The sequence below is a fragment of the Mustela erminea genome, chromosome 16 (assembly GCF_009829155.1).
Source record: "Mustela erminea isolate mMusErm1 chromosome 16, mMusErm1.Pri, whole genome shotgun sequence".
Lineage (NCBI taxonomy): Eukaryota > Metazoa > Chordata > Mammalia > Carnivora > Mustelidae > Mustela > Mustela erminea.
Genome location: NC_045629.1, coordinates 5,725,576 through 5,751,240, shown reverse-complemented (window position 1 = coordinate 5,751,240; position 25,665 = coordinate 5,725,576). Strand labels below are relative to the sequence as shown.

The 25,665-nt window shown below is 38.0% G+C and overlaps 1 protein-coding gene across 3 annotated transcripts in view; it reads left to right on the top strand.

The window, feature by feature from the left end:
* ST18 (ST18 C2H2C-type zinc finger transcription factor) overlaps window positions 1–25,665 on the top strand; it is a 103,561-nt gene that overhangs the window by 32,857 nt on the left and 45,039 nt on the right. For all 3 annotated transcript variants that reach the window (XM_032316460.1, XM_032316461.1, XM_032316459.1), the window contains 6 exons: window positions 5,513–5,709; window positions 13,483–14,274; window positions 19,136–19,270; window positions 20,980–21,070; window positions 22,089–22,193; window positions 24,206–24,399. In XM_032316460.1, coding sequence (XP_032172351.1) covers window positions 5,513–5,709; window positions 13,483–14,274; window positions 19,136–19,270; window positions 20,980–21,070; window positions 22,089–22,193; window positions 24,206–24,399 — 1,514 coding nt within the window. The remainder of the gene's footprint in view (window positions 1–5,512; window positions 5,710–13,482; window positions 14,275–19,135; window positions 19,271–20,979; window positions 21,071–22,088; window positions 22,194–24,205; window positions 24,400–25,665) is intronic.

Below are 25,665 nucleotides of genomic sequence, written 5' to 3'. Positions count from 1 at the left end.
CAATATATATTTTTTGCATTTCTCTGGAGTTGAAAGAGCCTGGACCCCTCTTCATTTGTGTATCTGTTCTTTTGTAAGTGCCTGCCCACATCTTTTGTCCACTTTTTTTTTTTTTTAAGATTTTATTTATTTATTTGACAGAGATCACAAGCAGGCAGAGAGGCAGGCAGAGAGAGAGAGGAAGGGAAGCAGGCTCCCTGCTGAGCAGAGAGCCCGATGTAGGGCTTGATCCCAGGACCCTGGGACCATGACCTGAGCCGAAGGCAGAGGCTTTAACCCACTGAGCCACCCAGGCTCAGTCCTTTTAAATTGTTAGTTTTTTATTTATTTGCACTTTTGTCCACTTTTAAATTGTTAGTTTTTTATTTATTTGCAAGAATTCTTTATATATTCTGTATGTACTTTTTAAAAATAAAGGTGAACTGCAAATACCTTTTCCCAATCTGTGGCTTACTTTTTCTACTGACTTGTTTGTTTTTTAGATCTATAATTCTTCCAGAATTGTTTGCTGTATATACTATAAGGTAGAAATCAAAACATTTTTTTTTAGATAGAAATCCAGTTGGCTCAGTGCCATTCATTGACGAAACAACGCTTTTCTCAATGACACCATTGTCAAAAATTGACCATTTATATGTGAGCCTGTTTCTGGACCCAGTCGATGGAACATTTATTCTGTTTCATTGGTCTGTTTGTTTATGCTTGTACCACAGCACCCTATGTCATGTGCTATAGGCTTATATAAACTTTGACATTCAAAACTGTAAGTCTTTCAACTTTATTGTTTTCTTCAAGATGATTTATGCTGTTCTTAGCTTTTTTTTTTATTTTCACACAAATTTTAGAACTAAGTTGTTAATTTCTAAAAAAATTTTTCTTGGAATTTTCTTTGAGATGGCCTTGAATCTAACATAAATTTGGGGAGAATTGAAATCTTGCATAGTGACTCTTTTATTCCATGTGCATCTTATATTTCTCTATTTAGTTCTTTAATTTTCTTTAAATGTTTTGTATAAGTTTTATGCATCTTTTGTTAGGTTTATTCCTAAGCATTTCATATTTCTGTACATTATAAATTTTTTTCCTAATTTTTATTGATTTGTTTATAGAAGGTCAAATAATTTTTAATGACCTTATATTTTATTCCTTCTTTTAATATTTTATGTGTAGAATCTTTTGGATTTTCCTTAAATAAAATTGTGTCTCTGAAAAGAATAGTAGTTTAATTTTTTTTTTCTTTTTCAATAATTATATCTTTGTTTTTTTCTGCCAGTCATTTTAATTCAAATGCATACTTCTTGGTTCTTTTCCCCAAGTCTCTGGTATTCTTCCTAATTAAAAGAAATCTATATGAATACCCACTGTGAATATTCCACAGAAATGGAACATATAAATAATTTCCTTAGGCTCAGAGATTCATAACTTTCATTGCTTTTTCTATTTTATTCTCTGTGGGAGTGTGCTCAGAGTATATCTGTTACTGAATCTTCATTTTTTTCATTTGTTACATGTCTTTTTAAGACTTGCATTGAGAATTTATTACTGTGGAAGATAAACTGTGAAACTGTAGAGCCCGGCGTTTATTGGACAGATTTTGGGGATTCATAGTTCCCTAATTTGTTGTTTTCTTTTTTGAAATCTGAAAGATCAATGAATTTGACTTCTAAACATACTTCCAGCACTGAGCCTATCATTAATGTTATCTAATTATTGTTTTTCTCAATCATTGTTTTGAGTAAAATTTCAGCCATATGTTGTCACCAGAGGGAATATCATTTTCAAATAAGAATCTGAGTTTCTAAATGGAAGGATTTCTCAATTATGTAATCAAAAATTTCTCTAAAGTAAAAATACAGATCTTTAAATATATTTAATAAAATCAAAACCACAGATATGAAATATGGTGTTGAAAGGTATTTGGTGCATTGATAAAGTTCCCTCGAGGACTCTGGATGTTTAAAGCAACAGTTTGATTGAATAGAACAATAAATGCAGGACTGAGTGTATTTTTTTTTCTTTCTTTCTCATCTACTAGAAAAATATAGATAATAGAGCTCATTTATTTCCTTAACATTTCAGAGCTCTGCAGATGGGAAAGCACAACCCAGTGGAAATTATTTCTGGCAACCTTGAGAAGATATGTTAGCATTTTGTGGCATTTCTTTCAGTGACATGTAAAGCATGGCTTTCCCTCATTGCAGTGTCACAGTGAAGTGTCACAATAAAGCCAAAATAGTGTGCCCTCAGGGAAAACTAGGGAAAGGGACCATTTTCCATGCACACACAAAGGGTAATATTTATTATAAAGCCTTTCATTTTAGCTCCAAATGCTTCCTGGGCCATGGCTACTTTGCAATGGAGAAATGCACAGAATGTGAGATTTAAAGCAAATGTTGTGAATAAATCTCATGTAATTTACATAAATACAAATAATATATAAAAAATTAAAATGCCTTTATGGACACACAAGCATGCATAAATCTATACAGTGTGCTAAGGAGAGAGTTTGTGACATTGCATTGTGGCAGCATCAGTCTGACAGTGATGGAGTCCAAGGAGCACTAAACTGGGAATCAGAACAATTCTATCTTGACCTATTTCAGCCACTACCAGGACCAATGTCATCTTCTCTGTCTACAACACGTGATACAAAAATTACTACCCATACTCGAGGGGTGAGGAATTTAGTCTTCCAAAAAGCTCAATTATTTTTCTCAGATTACACAGATAATGTTCCTTAAGGAGCTTTATGCACAGTACCAAATACAATCATTTCTTTTAAGCCAAATTTGTACTTTTGATAAAACCTTACATATCTCCTTCATCCTTGCACAGTTATTATTTGGACCTAAACACTGAACTTGATTTTGACTACCATTAAGTGCCATCTCATTAGGTTCACTCTGCTACTCCAGACAATGGTCATTTCATTTGGGGGGGGTCTTAATTACATTTGCAACATGATTCCATTGCTGCAATTCAGTATTATCTCTAGGTCTGATGAGTGTCCTGTTTATCTGCACCTCAATCATTGGGCAAAACCCTGTGATAGGTAGCTTCCTTCCGGTTAGATAGGAGCTAGTTGATTAGGTATTACTCCACTCAGTTGACAAATGCACATGGAAATTAACTAATTTCGTTGTTTTAATTTGGCAAATGTAGGAGAGAGCATGAGCTTTAGGGTCCAGCAGCCTGGGATTCAAATATCAGCCCTATTGATTACCAGATACCTGATTTTGAGAATGATACTTGCCTTTATAAGTAAATTTGGATAACAATATTAACAAGACAAAGTCTGTAAGGATCTTAAGGATAGTTAATGTTCAGCCTCATTCATCAAGCATCAAAGAAATGACATTTTTCTGACTGATTAGTTCTTTCTAACTAATCACCACCCAGGTCTTATTGAGCAGTGTTTCCTGATACTGACAAATCTTTCTTGGTCTCTTTCCCAGAACCAATGGTATAGTTTATATTGGTTTTTAGAATCCACGTTTCTTCCCTGCTTTAATACCTGAATGATATTTGCCAGGAGCCTCTCTTCTTAGTTTGAGATAACAGTTTAGTGGTCTTTTATATTTTCTGAGCATCTTCAATGGAAGTTCACCTGATTCTGGAGACTTCCACTAGTTTGGGGAAGTTCTTAAACTTACCTCACATACTTAGGAGATGTAGCCTTTTTTATATGCTTCTCTGTCCCTCTTCCTTCCAAGGGCAGTCTCCTTGACAAAGAAGACTAGAGTAAGGGTAATTCTGGTTTTATGCCTACTTCTATTATATCATAACCGCATGTTGTAGACTTTTCCTTGACAAACCAGTAGATAATAGGATTCCAGTTTCAACAGTCTCCACATAAAGGCCTGTTTTTGCTCCATAGTCATGTGGATTTTGCTCCATAGTCATCTTTTTTGCTCCATCTTCTCTACAGGGTCACTTTAAATTTGGACTCATGAGAAAGGTTTTATAAAGGGAAATTAGTTTATTTGGGAACTTCACTGTTCTCTTCCTCAGGATAATTTTCAATCAGTCACTTTTTAATCTTTTTAAAAAGATTTGTAACCCTCTTGGACTCTCTCCTTATAGATTCTTTTTTTTTTGCCTAGAAAGAATAACGCTCCCATTTTTTTCCCTCTGAAGTTTTTGTTTTTTTTAAATTTAAGATTTTATTTATTTATTTGAGAGAGGAAGAGAGAGAACACAAACATGGGGGTAGGAACAGAGAGAGAGAGAGAAGTGTCTCCCAGCTGACCAGGGAGCCTGATGTGGAACTTGATCCCAGGACCCTGGGATCATGACCTAAGCTGAAGGCAGACACCTAACTGGCTGACCCACGCAGGCACCCTCCCTCTGAAGATTTTTTAATCTAGTTGTTATAAGTTCAAGAATCCATTCATGACTATAATCTTTTTTTTATGAATGGGCCACCATCTTTGGACTGATATTCCCAAGAGAACAATTTAAGACTTTTGTCTATTTGATAATATTACTGTGTATTCAGTCATTTTTTTTTTTTTTGTGATGGAATAAGTAATATCTCAGATACTTGGAATCTAAGATTCTCTATTCTGGAGCTTAGCTTCTAAATCTCTTGCATTCTTCCTCAAAGGGCATTTAATAAATATGTCCCACAGACTCACTGTGGGCTAAATCCTCTGGTCTTCCTGGATCTTGCTAACAGAATGTTTGTTTTAACTTCAGCACATAGAGTGATCTGCATTAATTCTGAGTGAGCTATATGTAGGAAATCTGTTTTGAAAGAGCTGCTCTCAGGAGCATTTCTAAACAAAATCATATGAGGACAGGGGTAAGGATAAGCTGTTGTCCATTTTTGTGAAATCCAATCTTATTTCTCCTCCTTTTATTTGTTTGTTCTGTGTGCCAAATGGGTGAGAATCAGAAGGCAGAATGCCAGGTAGCATCTTTTTACCTTCTTTAAAGTGTGTGTGTGTGTGTGTGTGTGTGTGTGTGTGATTGGAAATGGGTTGATGGAATGTTCCTAGCTTGCCCCTCCTTTTATGCTTTCCTCTTTCAGGTCAAACTCAGGATGTAGCATCTCAAGTTTGATTCCCAACTGTGACAGAGATAAGCAGTTTGGGTAGCAAACAACTATTTAAAAAACCTTGTGATTTATCCATACTGGACGTGTTTTTTGTGTATGTGTGTCTGGTGGTATATTTTTCACATTAGCTGTTTCTTAGGATTAGCAAACCAGTGCAAATCTTGTTTCATCCCTCCCTGGGTATTTAATGTAGTGCCAAGCAAAGCACAGATTAACATATGCTTACCCAGGATTAAGGATGATTTAAAAAAAAAAAAAAAACTCTTCTGATAGACAGTAAAACAGAATCCACACAGTTCAGTAGATTCAATGGGTGGGCTGTTTTTGTTAGTGCCAACACCTAACCCTAAACCTTTAGTCCCAGGTTCCACGGGCTTTGGGTTATACTTCATGGAAATCAAACAGCAAGTAGTGGTATAGTCTTTCTCCATGTTTTTCCCTCAATCACTACAGTGCTGCATATGATTGCTCCATGGCGAAGAAGAGGAGAGCTGCAGAGCAGGCTTTGGGTGTCCCAGTCAACAAGAGAAAATCCCTGCTAATGAAGCCCCGACACTACAGCCCAAACCTGGACTGCAGAGAATGTGATGACAGGACCGAGACAGAGGAGGAAGACGGCCTCCCGGAAGCCCGCGATCGCACTGCCACAGGTAGCAAGCGGGAAGAGCCCAAACTTTTATCTACTCCTTGACACCAAAGCCTCAGTCTTAACTTATGTAGAACATCTAGTCTTTGTGGCTGTAGAAGCAAATTCCCATTTGAAAGCAAAACTGAACATTTATTCACTCAGCATTTATTAACTGAGAGCCAATTTTTTTGTTGTTGTTTATCAGTAACTGCGGGAGTCTAAATATAAGTCATAGAGAGTTCTTGCCCGAGTCCATTTTCAAAAGCACAGAATTGGAGTGTGCCTCTTTTTGAGGAAAATAAAAGATACTAAGCCTTAAAAGAGAACCTTGACTCCCTAATAGGACAGATGTCTATGCTTGAAAGAACCCTTAAAAATAAAAGGACATATTTAAGCTTAAGGTATCTAAGATATGACATATATAAAGAATTTACATTTTTGTTTTATAAACACACAGAATATTTTTTGTCCCCCCAAATATAATAAGTATTAACAACACAGGCTAATGCAGGTGACCTGTGATCCTAATCTTTTACCATCTTTAAAATAAATACTTATAGCAATGGACTTAGCAGAAGGGACTCAAAGTTGGAAGCCTAGATCCTTCAGTAGGAAAATGATGTGTTATAGAAAATGTATTACTGTGCCCATTAGTTCTGAAATAAGTGATTTTCAATTACCTTTAGGCGCACATTGTATTTCATGAATTCAATTCTTCACTTGCTCACAAAGTGCTCTTTGCATGCTAAGTGATATATAGCTACTATTTTGAAATTTTAGGATATGCTTCTCCACAGTTCACAGTTACTCCTATTTGGTTCATGGTAGTCACAGTGTCTCTAGGAGTTGGACCATCACCAACCACTTTGTGCTTGAGGCTGAAATTGAAGGACATGCAAATATCTCAAAAATTTATGAAAAAAAATTGAAATCAAAAGTTTGACTGATTAGAAAATGAAATGAGGTGTACATATATTCTATGAAATATTTTTTTTCTGAATGTGATTTTTAAGGAATCAAAATATACTAAATATGATGTCATTTGAAAAGAAGTATGTATTTTACAAGCCATAGGCAAAGAGCTCTTAGATCATAAGTATCTATTATAGACAGAATTAAAGTGACAGCAATAGGGATTACTAGAAAAGATGTAAAAGCATACTTTTACAAAGCAAATTCAGGACACAACCATCAGATCTTCAGTAATCCTAGCTTGCAAGTAGTTTGAAATTCTGCAGTGAAAACAAAGTTGTGTGCTGATTTGACGGTGTTTAAGCAAATGTCCTGGATTCTCTGTATTTACCTGATGGCTTAAAGCCTCATCGTTCATCTGTAAATTATAATGAGCCTTGACTCATCTTGTTTCCTTGAGCTGGTCCGCTTTTTGTTGATTTATGAAAGCGGTAGGTTGAATCTAGTATTAGGGAGGGTCCTTGAATCGATGTGGTTAGACTCAAGCTATAAAATTCATCTAGTTGACATTAACTCACCAACTGTGTTTTTTTTTTTTTAAATGGGTATCTTTTACACCAACCCACTCTTGTAAGTGCCATGAGGACAAGGACTATATCTGCCCCCTGATTTCCTGCCTTTTATGTTAGTTGTGTGATCATCATAGATGCCCAGTATCCACCAAGAAAATATTCTGTCAAAATGTACTCAGTGAAACATTCAGTTAGAAGCACTGATGGGTAAATATTTGCAGGTTCACAAATGTTATCTATTTTCATATTTAGCACTGGAAGCACTATTAATAATGAATATGCTGAAATTGTAGTGGTAGTGGCCATTATTTTTGAATGCTTAATATATTCCAGGCACATAAATTGTATCACTTAATCCACCCAACAATGACATGAGGTATGCATGATTATGGTCCCAATTTTACAGATGAGATCATTGAAGACCAAAGAGATTTAATGCTTAAGGTAATGCAGCTTGTAGGTGTTGAAAAGAAGATAATTAGGAAACAATTGAAGGATAAGCAAAATAATTATTTCCCAGCTAACCATGTTCCATATTCCAATCCTCCCGTGCTCTGACTACTTTCCGAAAGTAGTGAGGGCGGCATTCTATAACATCCAATCACAAAGTTACGTTTCCAGAAATGACAGGTCACAGATGCTCCTACCCCCAGCTGAAAGAATCTTCAGTTGTTTTCAGACCTCTGAGCAAGTTACCCACCCCTCCAGAAGGAAAGGGGGGTTTTCACCGGTCATCTCATTTACTCTGGGTTCCCCGAGGCCTTTACCTTGCAGGTGTGTGCCCAGTTGTGCCTTCAGCAGGTGGTTCAGATGATGAATAAGGGGGCAATGCTTAGGAAGGCTTTAATTCCTGGGCTTGAATCCATTTAGTAGCAAAATAATGTCTCAAGCCCTCAACTGGTGTCTTTCAAAGAACTGCATGTACGCATTAATGGTGATGAAGAGAATGTGGACAAACCTTACAGATATACCTTCTTCACTGGGGCAAACAGAAGATGAGTTTGCAAAGTACTACCAGGCGGTAGGACAAGCGTGTGCTTTCCCAATGCCGACAAGGAAAAGAAGAATTGCCTGGAAGTGAGATTAGCCATGTGTGTGGTGTCCTTCCTCAGTTTCTAAGCTCACAGTCATGACTCAGGGAAATCTGTCACAACTGTAGGAGCTCTAGGGGCTGAAATGATCATTTTAACATATCTTATCTCTCAACGAAACACAAATAAGAGATAAACCACTATGATTTTAGAATTTTGAAAGAATGATTCATTTTTCTAGGGCTTTAATTCTTAGCAAGATTTACATAGTCGAGACCTGGAAAACTAATATATCCATACAAGTAACTTTGATAGTTCCAGAAAGAGAACTAAAATCCAATTAAAATAAAATCCAGTTATATTAAAGGAGTCAAACTCCAAACTTGTGATTTTCAGAGGAATTTTTAAAGTTGTTTTGAGGCAGAACATCTGAGAGATAATGTGAGCGTCATTAGCATACGCTCTCTAGGATTACCAGACCCCTTAAAGTAGAGACTTTGGTTTCAAGCAAATAAACAAATGTGAAATTTTTCATATCAGGCAAAAACTTTTTTTTTTTTACTTCATGTCACAGAAGGTGTCATCCAGCTCTGGCCCCTCCCCCTGCCCCACCCTTTGAAATACTTTCAGGAGGAGAAAGGTGTGTGCTAGGTAAACATCCAACTCTCTGTGTCCCCAGGGAGTGTGCCCAAGGAATTTTCTGACCTACACTGTTATACGGAGATAGCCAAGGCGTGGGTACTTGTTAATTTTTGTCTTGTTATTGCTGCTTATTCATTTTTATGTATTTTATTTATAATTTAGAAGTCATTGTTTTTTTTTTTATCAAAAGTCAGGTGACAATTGTATTTTAGTATCTTCCTGTAAATTCACCCTTGAAAGTAACCAAACTTGGGAAAATAATAGATTATTAGTATTCTGAACAGTTTCTCCTAAGGGTTGCTGTGTTTTATAAGCATAAGTTGAGAAATATGAGCTTCCTGGGCTGTGGGATTATGGGTAGCTTATTGTAGAGGAATGGCCCTGGATCTGGATGTCAGCCCCCACCTCCACCCCCGCCACCTCTGGCTAGCTGTGTGATCTTGAGCAAGCCCCTAGCCCCTTAGAAAATCATTTCCCTTCTGTAAAATTGAGCAGAAAGCCCCTTTCTTGTCATTACTGTAAAGATTAAATGCAATAAAGAACTGAACACCATGCCAGGAGCATAACAGTTTATTGTCCTAGGATGTCACTGGATCGTCCTCATTTAAATGATGAGGAACCAGGACTCAGAGACACAGACCTGCCCTGGGTCACACAGGCAGGTGGTGCTGAGCCAGCAGTTTGGCCCTAGTCTCTGGACCTCAAACCCATCGTGGTTTTCCCTCCACATTGTGCACTGGGCTTTGAAGTTTCTGAAGGCTGTTGATGAGCAGTTCCATAGCCTGCATGGCATAGGTGGTAAACTGACCGAGCCTCCTTCACACTGTGGGCTGTGCCCTCTCTCAGGGATCAGTTCCACTGCTTATTCTAAGCAGAACACAAGCCCCGCCTCATTTATGTAGAGGCTCCCTTGTATCGCCTGTCTGCCGTTGCTGTGCTCTGAATGTGTATCTGGGGAAGGGAGAAGACAGCCGTCATTTACCAAACACCTGTTGTGTGGCACCTGCTTTGCGTGCTCTCGCGTGTAAATTCTGCAACGTGTCTCACCGTGTAAATGAAGACACAGGGTTCAGAAAGGTCAAGGATGCCTTTGGGGTTTGTGCAGACATGAGCACGCAAGCCCAGAATCAAACCAGTTAGTTGTTTCAATGATAAAGGTACCAAATGAATCACCGAGCCACCCATGAAAATAAAAACACACTAACATAAACACGTAGGCAGCCCATTACAGAGTGAAGAGAAACAAGAACCTCGTCACAGATCTGTCAGATTCAAAAGCTAAGTCAACTTTTTTTTTTTTTTTTTTTCTAATGACAGTGAAAGCCAGAGAGGGGTAGGTATATGGAAAGTTGGTTTGCAGATTTGCGGAACATCCCTGGAAACCATCTCGTACGATGCACGTAGGCACCTCCATCGGCAGGACTCCTCTCTTTCTGAAGAATAATTAATAAATATTTTCTTTTAGCATATAACAAACAGTTGAACCAAACAATTATGTAAACTGGAAATGACCCAAAATGCTAGCAGTTGGCAGCAGCACAGGGAAACGCATTGTCCTGCACATGTGCGTTTTTGTCACTCCCGCCTCTCTGGTGATCTGCACTTAATAGGAATATTTTAAACTATGTAGCTAAGCAACAGAGGTAATTGTTGCTTTCTAGAGCTTTTGTTAGCACTCTAACACAGCCCAAATATGCATAATTAGGTATAATGTCTATAAATCATTATTGTACACATGTGGGTAGTTAAGTGGAGTGAGAGAATAGTTCAATGAATTGAGCATATTCACTGAAAATGCTTTTTATTTGTTTTCTGTAGTTCATAATACTTTAAAATTATCATAACCCTTTACACTTTCTCCTAATAGCCAACCGTGTTATTGAGAAAAACTTCATTTGCATTTTAGACTATGTTTAATATATTATTTAAACCTGGAATTCCTCTGATATGAATTCAGAAGGGAAAAGACCATCCTATCAAATGTGATGTGCTTGTTTACCCAGCCTCTTTTCTAGGAAGTAAAATGTTAAATTTTTCAGTTTATGTTGAATAGATCCCAACAAAAGACTGCACCCTATAATCAGCATTATTTAAAGGGGCTAGTGTTGTGACTAAATTCTTCCCTTCATCCAAAAATGCTTTTAGTTACTATGGCAATATTTACTTGATCCTGGCAGTCCAGTGTTGATTTAGGGAGATAATTACCAGAAAGGAAGATGATGGAGATGTATTTTTGAGTGTCCTTGTCAGAGACAATGTTTATAAAAAATTAAATGAGACCAAAAAAGGCACATTGTCTCCTCCGCAGACACCCTCTCCTGCAGCCATCACGCAGGATGCCTGTCCTTTTCTTCCCTCCGAAGATGTTTATTAACACAGAATGCACTTCACTTGGTGTCTTTCACAGTCTTTAAGGGGCGTATTATTTTGTGTTGCCCGTCCTCCACTCTGCCTTCAGAGACACAGAAATGGTCCTTCTCCTCCTTCTCCGCCACCTCCTCCTCCTCCTTCTTCTTTTTGTTCTTCTTCTTCTCCTTCTTCTGTTTTCTGACTGAATATTTAAGGGGACCATTGCTGGATTGTCTGGTGCATTTCACAGCCGCATGTATGCTCCCCTGATCACCATGCATGCTAAGTCAGGGCTGGAACACTAGCAGATCTGCACCCTGAATTGTACCCTTAATTGGGTGCAGGCTTGGGCAGGCTATCATTTATTTATATATATACATATACAAATATATAAGCATATATGCATATATGTATATGTATACATATATAAATATATAAATATATACACACACACACATACACACATAGACACATATACACACTTATGTATATATGTGTGTGTGCGTATATATTATATAGAGAGATATAATACGTGTGTGTGTGTGCACGTATACACACATGCATGCATACTATACATATACATATGACTATACATACACATACTGTCACTGCAGCTGGGCCACTGCCAAGGATGAAGGGGATGACACTGATAACTGGACTGGGACAGATCCAGTGGACTGTTCTGGACAGACTGGCATGTGGAGACCTGCTCTTAGTCCCAAGGCTCTCTGACCGTCAAGACGCCAGTCAGCCGGCTACTGAAAACAATTCGTTGATGTTCTACATACTTGGCCATCTCCATCTCTCATCTCATTGCCTTCTTACGCAAATGCATGCACGTACCAGGCCAGAAAATGTGTCACTATTTTATGTATTTGACCATGCTGGAGAGCCTGGGTGGCTCAGTTGGTTAAGCTTCCAACTTTCTGATTTCAGCTCAGGTCCTGATCTCAGGGTCCTGAGATCAAGCCCCACGGTGGTCTCTGCACCCAGCACAGAGTCTGCTGGAGATTCTTACCCTCTGCTCTCAATCTCTCCCTCAGTCTCTCTTTTCTCTCTCTCAAATAAATAAACAAATAAATAATTCTTTAAAAATAAGATATTTGGGGACACCTGGGTGGCTCAGTGGGTTAAGCCTCTGCCTTCGGCTCAGGTCGTGATCTCAGGGTCCTGGGATCAAGTCCCGCATCAGGCTCTCTGCTCGGCAGGGGAGCCTGCTTCCTCCTCTCTCTCTCTGCCTGTCTCTCTGCCTACTTGTGATCTCTCTTTCTGTCAAACAAATAAATAAATAAAATCCCTAAAAATAAGTAAATAAATAAAATTGAAAAAAGATATTTGATCATGTTGATTCTCCCATTTACTTGCATTTCCCTTGGCATGGAATTTGTGTGTGACAGTTCTGAAAGTCAACAGGAAACCTTGAAAGCTTCAGAACTCTCTTAGTTATCATTTGTATGTGGATGTATTCTGTCTTTTAACTAACATCCCATAAAATCTGAAAGTATGTTTGAGAAACTGTGGAGACAGTGAACATAAACCAAATAAGCTTTGAAAATACGCTGCCACGCTAGCAGAGAAATTTGATGTTTCCTTTATGCATAGTATTATACATATTTGATTTCCTTCTGGTTGGTTAGGATTTGCAAATATAAGAGGTACAGTAACAACAATTTCACATTCAGCATTCTGTTATTGCTAAGTATCTATTTCAGTATCCTGGAAACAATGAGCTGTTAAAATGCTGAAAATTTTACTAGCTCACTTCTTTAAATGCAATTCTCAGAACATTAAGGTCTGTTTTATTTTGTTTCATATTCATTCATATATATTTTTCTCTTCAATGTTTATGAAGTTGAGAGAATCCATATATCACATGTTGTACTTATGATGCATATATATGATATATGTGTATATATATAAATATATATACAATATTCAATATGAATTGAATAATACATGACATTCAATATGAATTGAATAATATACAATATTCAATATGAATTGAATTCAATATATATTGAATATATATTCAATTATATATATTTATTCAATATATATATTCAATATATATATTGAATTCAATTCATTTTGAATTCAATAGATATTGAATATTCATATTCAATTCATATATATTCATATTCAATTCATATATATTCATATTCAATTCATATATATATATATTGAATTCAATATATATAAATAAATCTGTCTCTCATCTACTTATTGGTTCAATTTTCTTAAAATATTTTTTGCTGTTGTTTTTTAAGTATTGGTTTTCTTTTTCCATAGAAGAAATTGTGATAAAACCTGTGGATGAAAACCTTCATTCGACTGCACAAGAAAACTCCAATGGGAAGGAAGACAGATATGGCTGCTATCAAGAGCTTGTGGTCAAATCTTTAATGCACTTGGGGAAATTTGAAAAAAATGTGTCTGTTCAGACCATAAGTGAGAATTTAAATGACAGTGGCATCCAGTCTCTAAAAGCAGAGAGTGATGAAGCTGATGAGTGCTTTATGATTCATTCTGATGATGGAAAAGAAAAGATCGATGATTCCCAGCTTCGGTTCTGCTCCTCGGATGACAGTGAAAGTAACTCTGAAAGTGCAGAGAATGGTTGGGACAGTGGCTCCAACTTCTCCGAAGAAACCAAACCACACAGGGTCCCAAAGTATATTCTAATGGATAACAGAAAAGACCTATTGGAAGTTCCTGAAATTAAAACTGAAGGTGACAAGTTTATCTCTTGTGAAAATATGTGTGATTCTGAAACTGAAAGGAGAGACCCACAGAATACTCCTGTGGAACCGCTGGACAGCAAAGCCCAGCCCTCATTCACTGGGATGGAGGAAGATGATAACGAGTGTCTGGCAGCCATGACAGAAGAGTCTGTTGACCTGGAGAAGGCGAAGGGGAACTTGAGTTTGCTGGAGCAGGCGATTGCTCTCCAAGCTGAGCGAGGTTGTGTTTTCCATAACACCTACAAAGAGTTGGACAGGTTTCTACTGGAACACCTTGCTGGGGAAAGGAGACAAACCAAAGTTATTGACATGGGTGGAAGACAAATCTTTAACAATAAACGTAAGACACATTTTTTTTTGCATTTATTTTAGGAATAAAATTGCTTTAAGGGTTGGAAGAAAAATTAGTAAGATTTGGTTATCACTTCCAGATAGCTTTTGACAACTTGTTGCAATTTAAAAACCAATTCATATTGTAAAATAACAATATCTTTTTTTTTTTTTCCCCTCTGTCTACTCTCTAGCTTGTTCTCAGATCGAGCTTGGTCAGTTTTGTGATGTTTTTACACATGAAAAAAAGAATCATTGCCTCTTTTTTCTTAATTTGACAGCTTTTTAAAAAATATATAGTATTTGTACAGTACTATATTGGACATGTTAGAGGGACATTAGTACTTTTTGGATTTTAAATCATTTTATTAATCAAATCAATTCCAGAAATTTAATTTTTCTTTTCCACTTTTTTTTGGGGATCATCTGACTCCTTTGGAGGAGCTTCAAAATAATGTCGAGCTACTGGCAAATTGGACAGGATGCTCTGATCTTTCTTAGGATAAAACTGAATGCTAATGCCTTTAGAAGCCTTGTGCTTTTACCAGGTCTCTAACTCAGGGCTACAAATATCTGGTCCAAACATAAATGAGAAGAATAAATGTGCTTGGAGGAGGCCTTAAAACTGTTCCTCAACTTTAGTGAAATTATGTCCTATCTCCCATAATGCTACTCCTCCCCTCACCCTGAGTCTTACACCAGATGGGCCTGGTGATAATTCCCAAATGGTGGTTCTCAAGTGCCTAGAAGGCTTGTTTAAGATGAGTATTTCCAGGATCCTATCAGACTTACTGCTCCAGAACTTGCCTTTTTTTAAAGCACACTTTTTCAGATGATTCTTGGGTGCCTTGAAGTCCAAGAACCACAGAATTAGAATATCTTAGAGAAAATTAAGGTCATGTCCCCAGGAAGCTTACAAGAATAATATGTTAGTTATGGTTTGGAAGATCTGCTTTCTGAGATTTATGCAGAAATGAACTGTATATTTTGTCATTTGGGGTCTATTGTAGTACTCACCTGCAATCTTGTCAATTATTATCTTGCAACTCAGAGCTGAGAAAACAAAACAAAGAATAAAATAATGTCATGTAGTGAGGAGCAAGATAATAATACTATGCAAACACACTTGCCAGGATTAGGATCAAGATAGAATATCAATGCAGTGTATGATTTGGGACGGGACCCACTGTGAACTTTGTATACTCCACTAATATGCAACGTGCTGAACTTGCATATTTGTTATTTTTTTTAATGGGCTACAAAACCAAAAAAAAAAAAATAGATAAAGTTGACTTCAAATCCTAAAAAGTCGTAATTTGTCATCTACTATATTTCACATTCATTCTAAGATACACAATTTTCCCATTTTAACATCTCTGAAATCAAAAGGTTATGCCATAATTTAATTTTCAGTAGTTTTTTTCTTGCTTGCTAACACACAAAATGCGGCACTATGTTGCAACTGATGATATCTTCTAGCTCCATGAAATTCAGCGTTTGGAGAAACTTCAATTCTTTGTGCCATAGCTTAAAATATTTGACAATCCTTTGGTCATTTTTATAGAACTTAAAACTTTTTGTTTTCAAAAACCAGCAAGGCAATAGAATCTGTGTTTGTAAACATGGGTGATATAAGGTTTAAAGAATTATGAACGAGGCTGGCTAATTCAATAATATATCTTATTGTGTGGGGCATGGTCCTGCCTTGCAGTGTTCAAAGTCTTTGCAAGAGGTCCAGACCAGACTAGTATGAAAGACAGGCAAAAAGAGGTAAGGCCCATAATGCATGGGAACTATAAACTTCATCTAGAAGGTACTTGCAGAGTCCAAGTTAGATATTGACTTTCTTCTTCCTCATCCCAGATGTGGGACACAGTAGCTTATGAGCAGCTTCTTCCTCTGGTGTATATTCCATGCTCTTGGGTCAATAATCATACCAACTGAGATTCATGATCTCCACAATATTATCCTAATTTCCCATATACCCTGGGCATGAGACCCCGCTGTTAAAGGAGAGAACACTGACATTTTAAAGTATCATTTTACCCAAGTCTGCAGAGAGTCAACAATTCTAAAAAAAATTTTTTTTAAAAGTTCAGCTATCTTGTTGCTACTAAGATTTAGTGAGATTTTAGGTCACAGTGTGTATGGAGTCACCATAGAATTTATTATACAGCCTAAAGCACTTTAAGAGCAAAGGGGAGTGCTACAAACAATCACAGGAGTGTATCAGGTGCGAATAAGATAGTCCCAGGCATACCCACATGTAAGGTCACCAGAGTATAAGGTCACTCTCATTATGCAGCATTCAGCAAAGAAAATAAAAGGAGAGGAAGAGCCAGGCCTGAGAGTCACCTGAGAACTCAAGCTCTGCCTTCTTATCATGCAAACAGGTTCTGCCCCACAGAGCATTTCATGGCATCTGTTTCACCCAGCAGAGAAGGCTTGCAGACAAACGTGCATGATGGACTGTCAGTGGACCCCACCTGGTCAGGTGCCAGCCTGGCCTTATCTCCCACACCCTCTCTGGCTTCCTATAGACAAATAATGTGGCAAGGAGGGGAAATGCACAGCGCCAAACCTTTCAATGTGGTTTAGAAATGTGGCCTCACCTGGACCAGGTCCAAGGGAGGAAGGGCATCAAAACCCACACTGCTTTTCCTCTTTTCTAATTCCCTCTCATATGCAGTGTCAACCACGGTAATGTCACCTGAATCAAACTTCATGGATTTTTGACTCTCCATCTACAGATATTATAGGCCTAAAACAACTTCAAAATTAGCAACATTTTTGGATTAAATAAAATATATCGCATAAAAGTCAAAGAACATTTCAAAACTCTTAATATTCCTCTTTGTTTCTTGCAAAAGACAGAACAATCCCGATACCATGGCATTTAAATCCTGCCTTTCATGAAACATAAATGTCTGATACTTAAGGCATCCTTATCTTTGGGCTGTTCATTTCTCACTTTCGATTTCCAGTTTTCTCTGCTGACCTTCCCTCCCAGGCAGTGTGCGCCTAAGTTGAAGAATCCTTGGCTCCTCCCCCTTTAGTGAAAGCATGCCCCCAAATAATTGCATTACATACAACCTGCTGTGCCCATCTGCCCAGGACTGTTTATAATCCAACAACTGAGGTGGCGTGGTATCACAGAGGCACGTCTGCTCATCGCAATATCCCACCCTGGAGACGGCTGTCGCATCCCGCGACATTGCTCTGCTCTCGGTACTAGGCTTGGAGCAGGAGCATATGGGCCCACCGCATCCTCACGCAGCAGGGTTCTGCCCCCTAGTCCACCACCGACAGCTTTCCTAAGGCAGGATCACACAGATATTTATTTTCACTCTCAGCATCAAGTGGATTCATTATTCGTGATACTTCGTGTTCTGAGAAGCCTGTGGCCAGCCTCCATTCCACACTGGTCCTTTCTCTGAGGCTCCCATGTCCATTGTGATTCTGGTTCCTCTGATCATCAGTGCTGAGACACAAGATTGTCCCAGTGTTTGGTATATCATTCCAGGCACAAGTTAGGGAGGTGATTTGGGCTCCAAAAATGCATTTCTGTTTTCGGTTTATTATCTCAGTCACAAGTATGAAAATATCTGCAGAAGGCCTCTGCTATGGTAGCTCTAACCCCACCAATATTCATGATAATCCTTGTTTATTTTACAAATTTATATAATCTTTCATCTAACCCTCAGCAAAGTGTGGGCTGGAAGATTAAAATCCCAGCTCACCCTCCGACCTCCCCCTCTAGGTCAATGCCTCACGGCAGCCTGACTAGCACTGTTACAAAGTGCCCCTTTTCTCTGCCTCCTGGCACCTGTGGTCCCCTTCTCTACCCCATTATTCTTGGTGGTACAGACCACCCAAGGCCAACCCCACCCTGTACTTCCATTCTTCCTAGAATGTTTCCTTGCCAGGTTCCTATCACCTGAGTTTTCAGTTTCTGCATTCAGAGTAAAATGAAGCTGCTTCTCCATAGTTGCTCTCTCCTGAACGATCCAAAGTGGCGATGGATTGGGATTTGGGGATCTGGTCCCTCTGCAGCACGGCCCATTGTTTGAGCATGGCATAAGATGCCATTGTTGAGGGGCGCCTGGGTGGCTCAGTGGGTTAAAGCCTCTGCCTTTGGCTCGGGTCATGATCTCAGGGTCCTGGGATCGAGCCCTGCATCGGGCTCTCTGCTCAGCGGGGAGCCTGCTTCCCTCCTCTCTCTGCCTACTTGCGATTTCTCTCTGTCAAATAAATAAATAAATTCTTTAAAAAAAAAAAAGATGCCATTGTTGACTCCCTCCCTGACTCTGGCCAGAGCGGGCTCTACATGTATGAGGGAGTAGCACTTGGACCTGGAACCTTAGGGCCACAGAAGGCCAGGGACCTGTAGGAACAAGACCAGAGCAACCCTTCTCAGATGGGGTGACTTCTTTGTTTTATCATTTGGAATCTGGCTTTCTTGAGACCCTTTCAATAAGAGATAGTTTTAGTTTAAATACATTCTTTCTTCTTTCTTGCCTTTTTTTTTTTTCCTTTCCTTTTCAGGAGCTTCGGCATCGTCTGCCTCTGGTGTGGGGTTTGTTTTTCATAATGAGACACTAACTACAATATGTGATATGACAACTTAAAACCATCTCTGTATTTTAACACTCCCTTGCCCTGTGTCAGCCTTTGCTTAGAAAACCAAGAAAATTGAAAACATTTTTTATGCTTCCACAGGTCTTAGTTGAGGGTCTTATTCAAGGCAATGTGAGAAGAATGTTTATGCTGTAAAAACTGAGCGAAGTGAGAATGTCACCCTGCAAGGCCACTCGAGTGAATGGGAAGGGAAAGAAGAGCCAGATGAATCTCTTGATTTAATTTCTCTGTAGATTCACCAAGGCCTGAAAAGAGGGAGACCAAGTGCCCTATCCCCGGGTGCGATGGCACGGGACATGTGACAGGACTCTACCCCCACCACCGCAGCCTTTCGGGGTGCCCCCATAAAGTGCGGGTTCCCCTGGAAAGTGAGTATGACATATCCTTAAAACCAGTAGGCTTCTTCTTAGTGCCCCACAGCATCATGGTCTTATCCTCTTTCTCCTCCAATGTGGAATTCGGAATGAAAATATAAAGTGTCCTTTCTGTGTCAAGAAAATTTCCATCTAGCTGGGTGTTTAAAATCATTGTGTTAATAGAAAACCTGAGGGTACAGTTAGGACAGTAGGTCAGGAGACAACCGACATTGCGAAGAGAATTTGTTATAGTTCCTGAAGGGTGGGGGTGTGCCACAGCAGGCAGGGCCACAAAGGGGAGCATCAGGGTCATCAGGGGCCAGGGATGGGGGGAACTTCTGGTTTCTATGGGAAGGAGCAAAGTAAGCAGTCTTAAGACTGGCTAGTTTGAATTCGCTCAGTAGGCTCCAAAGCTTGAGGGTTGTCTGTGGGTGTCTGATACCTGGCAGGTTGAGAGTGTGAGTCTAATAAAAGAGGCAATTGGGCATGGACTCACAATTGGTTGATTTGCCTTTAAAAACTGTTTGAAAGGGCAGTCTTTCCAGGGTTTGCCAGGGCCCAGATGACAAAGCATCAGAATACAGAAAATAAAAAAGTCATGTTAAAAAACTGTGGACTGCGCAGTCCTTTCTCACCCAGAGGTGTGGCTTCCTTAAGCCCAGGAGCAGTTTTGGCCTCAGTGCATCATCTAAATATAAGAAGTGCATTCCAGGGGCATTGGGTGGTTCGGTTGGTTAAGCATCTAACTATTGATCTCAGCTCAAGTCTTGATCTCAAGGTTGTGAGTTCAAGCCATGAGCTGGGCTCCACACTGGGCATGGAGTCTTAAAAAAAAAAAAAAAAAAATGCCTCATCACCAGGGTCCTCCCATCTCCCCATTCCGTGTAGAACTTGTGATGCCTGCCATGCCTCTTGAGGGCATCCTGCAGTAGCAGAGGGCCCTGAGCAAGAGCAAACATTGGTGGCTTTTCTACCCTCAGCCCTGCTGTGAGCTAGGAAAGTAGAGGAGAAAGAAAGGGCTGTCTTCTAAGTTTTGAAGTATCAATGTGTTACATCCTCTACTTCTTTAGCCTACATATTGAAACACCCATGGGTCATACAAACCACAGTGGTGTGAATGCCTCAGCATCAGCCTTCTCAAAAACACAGCTTTACAAATCAGTGCATCTAATCTGTGCTGTACTGTCCCAGTAGATTACCAGTTCCTCAAAGTGATTACCGAGTTGTTCACACAACCATGCTCTTCCACCAATAACTGAATGGCAGTGCAGGGGGGATTGGGGAGCAATGGACAAGGATCAAAGTAATATCTCTTAGAAAATAAAGAACACTACATTCAGAAGTTCACACAGTGGGGAAAAGTTAACAGGAACTACTTGACAAATAGTGTTCTCCATCCACTTTTCCAAGGAAAAGCACATAAATATAAAAGGAAGGTTATGAGCCTCTCATTTTAAGTTGAATACAAACAGAATAGTCTTATTTAAGTCTAGTGTTAACCATGACATGACATTTAGAGAAACTAAAACTTGAACACGCTGCTGAATTTAGTTTTTGAAGTTCTTGAGTGCTCATTAATTTCAACCCAAACATTTATGGGGGGAAGAAAGGCAGATTATATAACCAAATTCTGATGAAGGCAAAGTTGAGAAGTCAGTTTGTTAGCATGTTATGTATGCATGGTATACTGTTCTTTTCTTTTTGTGATTTTTTGTGCTCAGTTCTTGCCATGCATGAAAATGTGCTCAAGTGTCCCACCCCAGGATGCACTGGAAGAGGGCATGTGAACAGCAACCGCAACACCCACAGGAGGTAATTGTGATGAGATGCTACTCTTACCTAACGAAGAGAAGTGAGACAGACTTCCCACAGAGGAAATAAGGAACTAACACTGTGTCATCAAAATCTCTGGATCACTATCAAATATCTTACCACTTGAAATAGATAAGAAATATTCTCAATGTGTACAGAGTAAAAAACAAAACAAAAAAAAAAAACCCACACTTTACTTTCTGAGAAATTATCATTTAACAGACAGGCAAACAACAAAAAATGTTCTATTTGAACACTAGAGTTATACATTCATATAATCATATAAACAGAACATGTTCTTTCTTGCTCTGGAACTTCACCATAGCCATTTTGAATACATAGCCTACACAACTGGAAAGAGTTGTATAGGGTTTGTCTTGGATCCCATCCAATAAACATTAACAAATTACCAAAAGGGCTTCAATCTACTGTGGTTCTGACTATAAGCCAGGAGGAAGGTAAACATCATTTCATCTCATTGAGATTCATTACATTGAGATTCCTACTCACTTAAAACACACATGTGCATTTACATACAAATGTATTGTGTGGTATATAAATATATACTGTGTATCTATTATGTGCTCACAAGATACTATGTAACTCGTAAGCATATTGCCAGAAAACTTCATATTCTATCCTTCAAATTTAAACTGATTTAAATCTTGAGATAAATCATAGAATTATCATGCTAACATCTATAGCTGGGCACATTGTAATTGGAGTGGGTGCATTTTACTTAAAATGTTATAGACTTTCAGAATAATTCCCTTACATAATTTTCCGATTTTTAAAAATGAGTTTGTCACTCATCACTTCTTAGATGGGATTGGGGGGCAAATGTTGACATGGTAGTTTGCAAAATCTTTTTGGGATCTATTAGCATGAGAAAGGTGTTAAGTGAACTATTAATATGACTTAACATTTAATGCATACCAAGTATGTTGTGAGGTACATGCCAAAGCAAATTACTTTATCTTTTTAACTCAAATCCTCCTTTTTAATTTTTTTTAAACAGTCTTTCTGGTTGTCCAATTGCTGCAGCTGAAAAATTGGCAATGTCCCAGGACAAAAATCAGCTTGATTCACCCAAAACTGGGCAGTGTCCTGACCAGGTTCACAGGTATGACCCTCCCATGACGTTCCTTGTAGTCTGCCCATGCCATGCCCCTATGCAATGCGTCCAGCTCCCCTCATGTGCCAGTTCACTATGGCCTGACCTTCGTTCACAACTACCAATGTCTATTTGAAAGGCTGGTCCAGTTAATCATACTCTCACTTAAATGAACTGCTAGACCCTGAGAAGCTTAACATGAAATTAATCTATATGTAAAGGTAACACAATGTGGATGAATCTAAAAGAAATAAAGTGTATAACATACATTAATCAAAATTCTGTGTCACTAAATGCAACCCATCCCACTAGTCAGGTAAGCCCTCCCGATGATTGATTAACCTTTCTCCCTGTAGATAGTGCCTTCATAAATCACTCACACCCACCCAAAATATGTGGTGTTATATATTCATTCCTCTGTTCCAGCTACACATATAATTTCTTTAAGACAAAAATACATTCCATGAATTGATAAGTGTTAATGAAATATCTCCTCTTTGCCCAGGTACTTCACAATCTCCAGCAGTTTGGAAGACCTTACTTATACTTAAATAATAAACCACAAGTGATGACACAATGTAAAGTTTATTATTATTTATTAATAATAAATCATATAGATAGGAAAAGTTATTTCAGGATTAAAACAGATGACCAGATCTTCACTGTTACTGAGACACTGAAATGCAACATTGTTATTAGAAGCATTTTCAAGATATGGCTTCCCTTAATATGTGCTCTTAGAGATTTAATTAAAGAGTCAAAAGCAAATGAGTGAAGAACATATGTCAAGCAAAGATCATGAATTACTGAATAACTAGCAATTAAAAATCTTAACAACAATTTCTTGGTTAATATGGCCATATCCTCTAGATTCTCCATAAGTAGGTTATTTATCAAATATAGAAATAGCATTTAGTCTTATTTCCCTAATTTCTTAAAAAATGTGTTTTAGACTAGAATGAAGATATTTTAAGGTTATGCACCAAGTTACATATCTAATAATAAGATCAACTGCTTTTTCAAATATTTTTATGTAGCAGTTTAAATGTTTTTTATGTAATCCAAGAAATATCATTGAAATTTTGACGTTCTGATGAGTCAGGCATTCTTTGGTGGAAAACAAAAGAAAAACATATAAGTATTGTAGATATTGCTAAATTCTGAAAGGTATATTTGTTTATATTCATTGACCCTTAGACTATATTTGTGTTTTTCTTGACTGGGATTGGTGCTACACAAATATGACGCCCTTGTTTAATCCCAGTACAGTAGTTGTAAGGGAATATTTAACTCATAGCTTGGATTAAGGTAATTCTATTGCAAAATGTGATAGCTATTCTGATACAAAATTTTGATTCATATTGAAATGATAACAGTTTCACAGATAAAATATTGAAGTATCAGCAAAAACACTGAGACAAAGGGAAAAAAGGTGGAAAGCCTAAGAAATTCACAATTCAGAAGTGCGGTTTCTGGTGAGTATGCTGCCCCTGTTAGGTGTCAGGCTCCTGTCAGCTCTGCTGAAGGAGAGTGGGAGACAGCATCGCTTCTTTTGAACGGACTACAATGCCATTTCCCCACCAGCTACAAACATGACTTTTCACCACCAGGCTGATTAATAGTCTTAATATGTAGAACGTGCACACCTTGTCAGTGCCCTAATGATAGTTAGATGGCGTTTTTCTGTGTGGAACTCGAAGTGCTAACAGACATTAAATACTTGCTGCTCGTTGTATCTGCATAAGGCAAATGCAAAATTGCACATTCCTCTTTTATCAATGGGAGACAGACCCACAACATGCAGCCTCACCATAGACATCCAGAACCCTTGGTGCCTCCCATCTTTCACTCCTAGCACAGAGTACTCTCTTTTATCATACTGTGACCAGCTCTTTTCCACAGTACACTGTCTCCGTGGGTATTGACAGGCATGACACATTGGATCTGCTTTAAATTCTGATGCTAATATGCTCACTAAGAATTTCATCATAGTTCTTTTGAACTCTCCCCTCTTTCTTCAGGACAAGCTTGGTGAAACAAATTGAATTCAATTTCCGATCACAAGCCATCTCCTCTCCCAGAGCCACAGTGTCAAAAGAACAAGAGAAGTTTGGAAAAGTACCATTCGATTATGCCAGTTTCGATGCCCAGGTTTTCGGTAAACGTCCCCTCATGCAAACAGGTCAAGGACGAAAAACACCACCATTTCCTGAATGTAAGCCTCAAATTCTAATCTTTAATCCCAAAATGCATCTTGTCTATGTGTGTTTCGGGGCAGGCATGTACTCAAATCTAGAATACATTATTTACTGCAAGAAGGAGAGAAAATACATTGTGCAGTAAAATAAAAATAAGTTATCAAGTGATAACTTGATCAGAATTATCGATTTTACATAAAGTTAAACTGAACATGGTGAATAGTTACTGGATTAATTATTCTCCAAATATCATGTCATTGTTGAATCAAAATACAGTAATTCTAAAGAAATATTTAATTTATATTCAGCTGGGTTTGGGATTAATAACAACTGTTATAGTCATCACAATACAGTAATTTTGATCCATGTTGAAATTATGGAAATTTAACAGGTAAAATATTGAAATACTACTTAAAGTAGTACTTAAATCAGCAAAAGCACTTAGACTGAAAGAGAGGAAAAAGTGAAGGTCTTGGGAGAAACTCACAGTTTAGAAATCAAGATTTTACAATAGATGCAATATGTGTGACAGTGGAGAGGTTTATCCACATACTGAAGAATTAACATGAATCATTTAAAATGTGTTAATACTCTAATGGTAGCACATCTGTATAGAAAATCATAACTCGAAGATGGTGTAATATATACAACTTGGTGTTTTTATTAACACATTTCTTCAAGTGTTTTAGACTTGAATAGTCTAATGAAAAGGTGAGAAAGTGATCATTGGGATGAACCCAGATATGAATCCTGCTTTACGATATCATAAGAAGTGAAGTTATTCCTCAAATTGAGTCCTCCATAGACCATGGATTCTTCACAACATGCAAATCTATGGAATCCCTTTGATCTCATACCTCTGGACCTACACTGAGTGCTTTTAGGAACATATAACATGGGCTTTATTCTGTGATGTTGGTCACTTCTTTCAAAGAACTAGATGCTATACAAAACATAGCACTGATAAACATACTTGAAAGGAGTTGGCCCATTAACAATGGAGTATGTTATACTCCAAAATATATTCTATCTATTCTGACTAAAAATAGGGCTCAGCCTAAATAACATTAACAACCTGTTAGATTTGGGGAAAAATTATATATGCACAGGTACACAATGTTTTCTATTTTATATATATATAAAATGTACACATATGCATACACATATACATATATGTTTAATTCAAGTGAAGCTAGTTAAAGGCATTCTATATACTCATATAATATAGATATTGTTTAAAATGCAAACATTCAGTGACATTTTTGTATTTTTATAATTGTAGG